This window comes from Carcharodon carcharias, chromosome 1 (assembly GCF_017639515.1).
Source record: "Carcharodon carcharias isolate sCarCar2 chromosome 1, sCarCar2.pri, whole genome shotgun sequence".
In the NCBI taxonomy this organism is placed as follows: Eukaryota; Metazoa; Chordata; class Chondrichthyes; order Lamniformes; family Lamnidae; genus Carcharodon; species Carcharodon carcharias.
In genome coordinates, this window is record NC_054467.1 from 222,583,307 (window position 1) to 222,592,124 (window position 8,818).

An 8,818-nucleotide genomic window follows, 5' to 3' on the forward strand; every position below is an offset into this window, starting at 1 on the left:
AACATTTTTTGCAGCAAGTAGTTTTTGGAATGAGCTACCTGAGTGTGGTAGAGGCAGATTCATTGTGGCTTTCAAAAACAGCTGAAGAGAAAAAATTTGCAAGGCTATGGGGAAAAGGGATTGGAGGGTGCAAACACCATGGGCCAAATGGCCTCCTTCTCGGCTGTAATCATTTTACGTCTCTGGGTTATTTTAGGAAATGAAGAGTTAATAGATAAATGCAGACAGTCCCTAACACCTAACATGAGATCTCAAAAGAGGTGGTGTGCCAAGTTGGGGTAACCTCACAACAGGCGGTGTGCCAGGAACGGGAAATCTCAAGACAGGCGGTGTGCCAGGAACGGGAAATCTCACGACAGGCGGTGTGCCAGGAATGGGAAATCTCGTGACAGGTGGTGTGCCAGGAACGGGAAATCTCACGACAGGCGGTGTGCCAGGAACGGGAAATCTCGCGACAGGCGGTGTGCCAGGAACGGGAAATCTCGCGACAGGCGGTGTGCCAGGAATGGGAAATCTCGCGACAGGCGGTGTGCCAGGAATGGGAAATCTCGCGACAGGCGGTGTTCCAGGAACGGGAAATCTCACAACAGGCGGTGTGCCAGGAACGGGAAATCTTGGCTGCGTTTGCTGCCAATGCCGTGTGTGTGCAATTCTACTGTTTTACTCCATGACATCGTTGCAAGTGGTTTCCAGGGACCTGGATCAACAGGCCAACATCCCCAGCATCAAAGCATTGATCATGCTCTATCAGCTTCGCTGGGCAGGCCACATCGTCCAAATGCCTGACACGAGACACCCGAAACAAACGGTCTACACAGAGCTTCGACACGGCAAGCAAGCCCCAGGAGAGCAGAGGAAACGCTTTAAGGGCACCTTCAAAGCCTCCTTGAAAAAGTGCAACATCCCCACCAATATCTGGGAATCCATGGCCCAAGACCACCTGCAGTGGGAGGAAAGCATCCAGGAAGGAGTTGAACATCTCGAGTCTCATTGCCAAGGGCTAGCTGAAGCCAAGCGTCGACAGCAAAAGGAGCGCGTGGCAATCCAGGTATCTCACCCACCCGTTCCCCCCTACCACCTCTGCCCCACCTGTGACAGTAGGTCACACGTTGGACACTTCAATCACCTGAGAACACATTCTTAGTGTGGAAGCAAGTCATCCTCGACCCCGAGGGACAGTCTAAGAAGAAGCCCACCTGCTCAGAAACTGGGTGAAAGCAAAATACTGCGGATGCTGGAAATCTAGAACAAAAATAAAAATACCTGGAAAAACTCAGCAGGTCCGATAGCATCTGCAGAGAGGGATACAGTTGATGTTTCGAGTCCGTATGACCCTTCATCAGAAATAAGACGTATAGAAATGAGATGAAATATAAACTGGTAGAGGGGGGTGAGTAGGACAGATAGAGCTCGATAGGGGACCAGCGATAGGTGGAGGCCAAGAAGAGACTGCCAAAGATGTCATAGACAAAAGGACAAAGAGGTGTTGATGGTGGTGATATTATCTAAAGGATGTGCTAATGGGGACATTAAGGGTAGAAAGCAGGATGAGCATGTGACAGATGGCCCTAGTGGGGGTGGGGTGGGGGGAAGGGATCGAAATAGGCTAAAAGGTGGAGATGAAACAATAGATCGAAATAAATTTAAAAATAGGAGGGAAAAGAAAAATATATTTGTAAAAAAATTATAAATTATTGGAAAAGGGGGATCGGAAAGGGGGTGGGGATGGAAGAGAGAGTTCATGATCTGAAATTGTTGAACTCAATATTAAGTCCGGAAGACGGTAAAGTGCCTAATCGGAAGATGAGGTGCTGTTCCTCCAATTTGCATTGAACATTGCAGCAGGCCAAAGACGGACATGTGGGCATGAGAGCAGGGTGGAGTGTTGAAATGGCAAGCGACAGGGAGTTCTGGGTCATACTTGCGGACAGACCGAAGGTGTTCTGCAAAGCGGTCACCCAGTCTGTGTTTGGTCTCTCCAATGTAGAGGAAACCGCACTGGGAGCAGCGAATGCTGTAGACTAAATTGAGGGAAGTGCAAGTGAAATACTGCTTCACTTGAAAGGAGTGTTTGGGCCCTTGGACGGTGAGGAGAGGGGAAGTAAAGGGACAGGTGTTACACCTTCTGCGGTTGCATGGGAAGGTGCCCTGGGAGGGGTTTGAGGTATAGAGGGTGATGGAGGAGTGGACCAGGGTGAAGGTGAGGCTTTTTTAATCACCGTCTTTATGAGCTGTTGAAAAGCATCCCTGCTCCTGGCCGCTGGCAATGACATCATTGAGTAAAACAGTACCAGTGCACATGCCCGGAACAGAAACCGGAAATGCTGGAACAGCTCAGCAGCATCTGTGGAGAGAGAAACAGAGTTAATGTTTCGACCCCGTATGACCCTTCACCTACAGATGCTATCAGACCTGCTGAGTTGTTCCAGCATTTCCTGCTTTTGTTTCAGATGTCCAGTATCCGCATTATTTTATTTTTGTAATGCGCATGCCCAGCGTTGGCAGCAAACCAGAGGCGTCATGGTGGGGAAGTGTCGCGAGAGGCGGTGCGTCAGGATTGGGGGAAAGTCTCGCGAGAGGAGCCCTGCGATTTGTGCTCCCGTGAGCCTCTGCTCTCTCTTTCCCTGTTGGCGGCCGAGGTGAGTGTGAGGCAGAGACATTATGGGGGGGTTAAGACAGATAAACAATCCACTCCCAATCTCAGCCATCCGAACTCCAGATACCACATCCTCACGAGTAATGGTGCCACAGCTCGATAAACGACTTTAACCGCTCGATGTTGCCTTTCGAATCAGTTTTTGCTATAAAAAATCAAAACTGGTTTGAAAGCTGCAGAGGCCGAGCGCGCAACAAAATGACTGCCTGGATGGGCCCCGCACTGTGAAAAGCCTTTATGTTAGAGTTTTTCCCTTTTGATTGTGAGGTTTTTTTAAAAAATGTTGGGGCTACAGGGTTTATGTTCGACGATCTTGGATATTCGCCTTCTAGGTGGGCCCGAAGCTGCCAGGTTTCGGCTTTAACCCACACAGGAGCTGCCGAATGAAAAGACTCGGTTGGGCGGCTGGACTTTTCTTATTCCATTTTTAATTATTTGTTTCGGTCTTTATCTTGTCGAGTTGCGAATCGCCTATTGTGAACTGATTTTTAATCATGGTTCACATGTGTTTTAGTTATCCATCCGGTTTGAGTACTCCTGATTATCGATTATCTAGTGTGAAACGCCTCTGGGGGTGTATGTTTGACAATTAAATGCTTTGCTTTTTTTTTTACAAAAGGGGCACCTTGGAACAGGGCTCCGTAATGTGGTTGCAATGATGATTTTCTTAGGACACCTTTGGAATAATCATGAAAACATTTCTAATTCTGAGCTTCCACTTGTGAGTCTTTGCAGAAGTACTTATCCCATGCCCTGCTAAGGCTTTTACAGTCGATGGGTATTAGTTATTCTGAAGCATTATGAAGATAAGTCCTATGTTAGAAGTAGAACTAAAATCTAGGGTTAGGCTATAAAATTTTAGAATTTTATGTTTCTAATGTGGAATAATATTTAATGAACTTAAATTTACCTTGCCTTTCTTCCTAGTTCTCTGAAAATGGTCCGCTATTCATTAGACCCAGAGAACCCCACCAAATGTAAGTAATTTACTTTTTGTAAAGTCTTAACTTGTAGTGAGTGGGTAATGCAGCTGGTTTACCTGCCTTTGTATTTTTTCACAGCATGCAAGGCAAGGGGCTCCAACTTGCGAGTGCACTTCAAGGTAAGTCTTACTTCTGCTCTATGAAAGTTCTTTCTTGCTAGTAAGATATAAGCAGGAATGATCAGAATGAATTTGACCTACAAAAGATCAATGATACAATGTTATTCGTAACTTAATTTAGGGATAGGTGGACTAGGTTTTACAACAAAATATTCGTGTGGTTTGGTGGTTTATTGCATTGTCTTGTCACTTTAAAAATTCTCGTTCTTGTTTTCAAATCCCTCCTTGGTGCCTCTCATACCTATCCCTACAATCTTGCAGCTACACAAACCTCGAGAAAGCTGCACTCTCCTAATTCTGGCCACTTCACCATCCTTGACTGTAATCGCTCCACCATTAGCAATTGCGCCTTCGGCTCCCAAAGACCTAAGCTATGGAGTTCCCTTCCTAAACCCCTCTACTTTTTTTTCCCCCTGTTTAAGGCATTCCTTTTAACTTAGGGCTTTGATCAAATGTTTGGCTATCTCCCCTAATATTACCTTGAGTGGCTCGATGTAATAAAGTGCCACGAAACATAAAGGGGCTGTATTACTGTAATGTATAGACCAGGAAGACTACTTGTCTTTGCTGAAGTAGTTGACCTCAAGTTGGTTGCGGTACCCTAGTGGCTTGTTTGATGTACTGTACTTCCAACCCAGAGTTTGTGTTGAAGTCGCACTATGGTGAAATTGAATTGAACACATTTGTTAATACAGTAAAAACTAAAATTGGAGACAGCTCAACACCTTTCCCCTTCCAACAACCTTAAGGGCAATTAGGTGTGAGCAGCAAATGCTGGCCTTGCCAGGAACACTTCTATCCCATGAAAGAATATGCTGTCCATGTTATGTGATTTACAGGTTTTGCTGTATTCAAGGAAAGGGACCTTCACCCATACTCAGTCTGGCCTACTACCCATTACATGATTGGCCTTTATTGTCCTTTGGTCAAGTGGAAAGGATAGTAAATAGTTTTGTATTTCTGACTTCCCAGAATGTGGTTGCGGTGATGACCATCTTAGGACACCTTTGGAATAATCATGAAAAAATAATTAAATGTCCTGAGCAACCACATTCAGATAGACTGTACTAACTGGGGCAGTGAATGTGACTAGCTTAATCAGTAACCGAAAATGTTATTTTCCTAGAATACTCGCGAGACTGCCCAGACCATCAAAGGCATGCACATCCGCAAAGCGACCAAGTTCCTGAAGGATGTTGTGATTAAGAGGCAGTGTGTCCCTTTCCGACGTTACAACGGTGGAGTTGGCAGGTGTGCACAAGTGAGTTTGAAGTTTAAGAGAAAGTAAATCATGCATATAAGTTGCTATGTATATCACTTAACGTAATCTTTTGCAGTAATTTGTATCGTGCTATTTAAACACGAGGAAATGTTCCTGGCTTCTGCATCAGGGACGTAGGGACACTCTTATTGGTGTAAATTTCAATAAGCATACATCATCAGCTTAAAGTGAAAACTGCAGAATTGATCTGACCGTATTGTAATTCGCTGTCAGGAACTGGGGAATCTTGCTTAAAACAGAATATTTTGTAATTCTGACTTCGCAGAATGTGGTTGCAGTGAGGACCATCTTAGGACACCTTTGGAATAATCGTGAAAACAATTAAATATCTGAGCTGCCACATTTTGAGCTTTATGGGGAGGAAACAATCTGCTGGTGAGGGTATAATCTAGCAGCTGGGTGCAGCAGTAGTTCTGAAGCAAAGAAGGGTCTTCAAATACATTGCCAGAAATCAAACGTAGTTGGGTATAAGGGCACAGGCATTGGGAGTTCCTGAGGCCAAGCTTGCATTCCTAAGTTTTCCATTGAAGTCCTTGTTAGTTTTTAGACCGAGAATTATGCTGAATAGCTGGTGGAGATTTGGGTGCCCCATCAGGAGCAGATATTTTTAAAATTTACTTGAGGTATATGTGGAATAAATTAACTTCTGCTTTTGTTGTAAAGGCTAAGGCCTGGCGATGGACACAAGGTCGTTGGCCTAAAAAGAGCGCAGAATTTCTGCTGCACATGCTAAAGAATGCAGAGAGCAATGCAGAACTCAAGGTATGTGATACTGATCAATGTATCTTAAAGTATGTTTGCATCCATCGTTGCTGAAACTTTAGAAGTGGAATCGGTTTAGTTGTAATTGAATGAAGTTTTCTGGGGAGCACTTTATTTCAGTGTGACTTAATTTTGAAATACATTGTAGTTATGATGGTGACCATCTCAGGACTTCTTTGACTACATGAAAACAATATATTTTTCTCAGTGACCATATCTTTATTTCTATGTCTTGAATCGGCCTCACATTTTTGCCATTGCACCATAAAAAGTTCCCATCTCATGATTACATGCACTTTTGCTGTCACTTGCATTGTCGGCATTTATTGTTTTGAGAAGGTACAGTAGGTCTTCAATATCTGCTGTATTTATGTGGATAGTCTGCATTGCAGCCAAGATACATCCGTTATGGAAGAGGTACATGCTTAGGCTAGTGAATACGTTGCTGATAAAGCACACTGCTTTCTCCTGGATAGTGTTGAGGACCTTGAGTGTTATTGCAGCTGCACCCATCTGACAGAACTTGCGGTGCGGTGTCAGTTTAAAAATTGGCACTGGTGTGGGTTGTCATTTTAGCGCTGCTTGGAGAAAGTTGTTGTATGAACCTTCCCTTGCCCTAGTTTAGCTTTGTTTTTTTTCAAAAAGTTAATGGTATAATGGGAAAGTAAAAAGATTTGCGTTTTGACATCCACATCAGACGAGATCATGGAATCAGAATTATTGTGGTGCAGAAGGAGGCCATTTGGCCCATTGTGTCTTTACTGGCTCTGAATGAGAGCCTGTCCAGACCATCATGATTTTGAATACCTCTATCAGATATATTTTTTTTTCTCTAAGGAAAACGACCCTAACATCTCCAAACTATCTTCACAACCTAAGTGCTTCATTCCTGCAACCATTCCCGTGAATCTTTTCTGCACCCTCTCTAATGCCTTCACATCCTTAAGTGCGGTGCCCAGAACTGAAGTCAAAACTTCTAGCTGAGGCCAAACTAAGTTCAACATAGCCTCCTTGCTCTTGTACCCTATGCCTATTGATAAAACCCAGAATACCATTTGTTTTATTAACCATTCTCAACCTGTCCAGCCACCTTCAATGACTTATGCAGGTATACACCAAGGTCCCTCAGCTCCCACACCTGTTTTAGACTTGTGCCCTTTATATTGACTCTCCATGTTCTTCCTAGCAAATTGAATCGTGTTACATTTCTCCACATTGAACCACATCTGCCACGTGTCTGCCCATTCCACCAACTTGTCTATGTCCTCTTGAAGTTCTATACTATCCTCCACAGTTCGCAATGCTTCCAACTGTCGTATCATCCGTGCACTTTGAATAGATGCTGATCATTCAATATAGCCCTATTATAAAGTTGCTGACTGTACTGTGATGTTTATCATGTGCTTGTTTGTAGTAAAAATTGATGCGGTAAAAATGTGGTAGGTATTCTAATACTACACTGCTGTAGATTTCAAACAAGTGAGCCATGTGCTGTAGCGATTGATCAGTTTAGACTAAGTATTAGGAGAATGTGACCACTGGAATGATTGCATTGGTTGTGGATAAATAAATATTCTATTTATTTAAAGTAATTACTTTTTAAGGGTCTGGATGTGGATTCCTTAGTGATTGAGCACATTCAAGTGAACAAGGCACCTAAGATGCGCCGACGGACCTACCGTGCCCATGGTCGTATCAACCCATACATGAGCTCACCATGCCACATAGAGATGATCCTCACTGAGAAGGAGCAGATTGTTCCGAAACCAGAGGAGGAGGTTGTTCAGAAGAAAAAGGTGATTTCTTATTTCCTCCCTCTGAATTATGAGATATCAAATGACTGGGTTCTTTGTATGCAAATGCTGAAATTCTGAAGTAAGAACAGAAAATGTTTGGAAATACTCAGGTCAGATAGCATCTGTCAATAGAAACAATGTTTCTGGTCAATAACCCTGTGTCGGAACAGCCGAGTATTTCCTGCATTCTCTCACTTCACAACAAAATTACTTATTTTTTAAGAACCCAGCATTTAAGTTGGCACCTGCTTCTTGTTGGTTCCAAGCTAGATGTTAATTCTCTGAATTAATTACTTGAGTAATGGTACAAGACTTAATGTGTCCTGTACTGTGGTTGCTGAAATGTGTAGTTGCAGTGATGACCAACTTAGGACACCTTTGGATATTAACCATGAAAACAAACTAATTTATAATCTGAGCAATTACATTCAGCTCCACTTTCTACTCTGCAGTTTTGCACTTCATAAATTTAACATCTGGGTGTTCAGAGTTTACAACTCAATGTACTGCTCTAGAACAAAATAATCACTTTTTTATTGATCACCTTTACATTGAGTTGTTTTGAGTAGCTATTTTTAACTTTTGCATGGTAACACTGGAGTGATTTCTTTTTTCCAATTTTCTTTTTTAGGTTTCCCAGAAGAAGCTGAAGAAGCAAAAGCTTATGGCACGGGATTAAATTTTACTCGTTTTGCAGCAATTTCTGTACATACAGTAAACTATTTGAAACCACTTTTGGAACTTGACTGGTTATTGTTCAGCCTCCGTCAGCTGACTTCAGAAACAGACTTCCAATCTGCCCCTGGTATGGAAGAAAATAGCATGAGATGGGATTCTAATAGGTTTTGAGGCTTCCAATAGGTAGACTAATCAGTTTTATATTGGTGGGAAAAAAGGCAGACCAGTCTTTCCCAAAGGGCCCAGGCTGCAAACAGTAGATGGTGGAATAAAAACAATGTGCTCAAAATATTCTGAAGAAGTGTCATGTTCGATTTGAAACAGCGACTCGGCTTCTCTCCACAGATGCTTCCAGACCCGAGTATTTCCAGCATCCACGGTATTTTGCTTTTATTTTAGGATTTTGTAGGGTGGAGTTTATGATGGAAGCCATAAGGGTATTCAATTTCCAAGCTGGAAGCAAATGGAGCCAGATTGAGTTTTAGCAATAATGGGTGAAACATATTGCAGAGGGACAAAGATGTTTTGTTGATGAACTCTGG

At 43.1% G+C, this 8,818-nt stretch overlaps 1 protein-coding gene and 4 non-coding genes across 5 annotated transcripts; all 5 read left to right on the top strand.

Moving 5' to 3' along the window:
• Positions 1-2,592: 2,592 nt before the first annotated feature.
• On the top strand, positions 2,593-8,330 carry rpl17 (ribosomal protein L17). The gene is made up of 7 exons (XM_041197211.1): positions 2,593-2,639; positions 3,584-3,633; positions 3,718-3,758; positions 4,885-5,019; positions 5,704-5,802; positions 7,407-7,598; positions 8,230-8,330. The coding sequence occupies exons 2-7, from the start codon at positions 3,594-3,596 to the stop codon at positions 8,275-8,277; spliced, it is 555 nt and encodes a 184-aa protein (XP_041053145.1). The 5' UTR covers positions 2,593-2,639; positions 3,584-3,593; the 3' UTR covers positions 8,278-8,330.
• On the top strand, positions 3,307-3,372 carry LOC121285828. The gene has a single exon (XR_005944798.1). It is a non-coding gene; the product is annotated as a small nucleolar RNA SNORD58 (small nucleolar RNA).
• On the top strand, positions 4,738-4,806 carry LOC121285814. Its single transcript, XR_005944791.1, has one exon. It is a non-coding gene; the product is annotated as a small nucleolar RNA SNORD58 (small nucleolar RNA).
• LOC121285817 lies at positions 5,313-5,378 on the top strand. The gene has a single exon (XR_005944793.1). It is a non-coding gene; the product is annotated as a small nucleolar RNA SNORD58 (small nucleolar RNA).
• On the top strand, positions 7,949-8,021 carry LOC121285825. The gene has a single exon (XR_005944795.1). It is a non-coding gene; the product is annotated as a small nucleolar RNA SNORD58 (small nucleolar RNA).
• Positions 8,331-8,818: the final 488 nt, after the last annotated feature.

What these genes read in the sequence shown, in the direction of transcription:
- rpl17 (XM_041197211.1), top strand. Translation starts at nt 3,594, where the DNA reads ATGGTCCGCTATTCATTAGACCCAGAGAACCCCACCAAAT. An exon ending in CCCAGAGAACCCCACCAAAT is followed by an intron (nt 3,634 to 3,717) that starts GTAAGTAATTTA and finishes ATTTTTTCACAG; the next exon opens with CATGCAAGGCAAGGGGCTCC. An exon ending in AGGTTGTTCAGAAGAAAAAG is followed by an intron (nt 7,599 to 8,229) that starts GTGATTTCTTAT and finishes TTTCTTTTTTAG; the next exon opens with GTTTCCCAGAAGAAGCTGAA.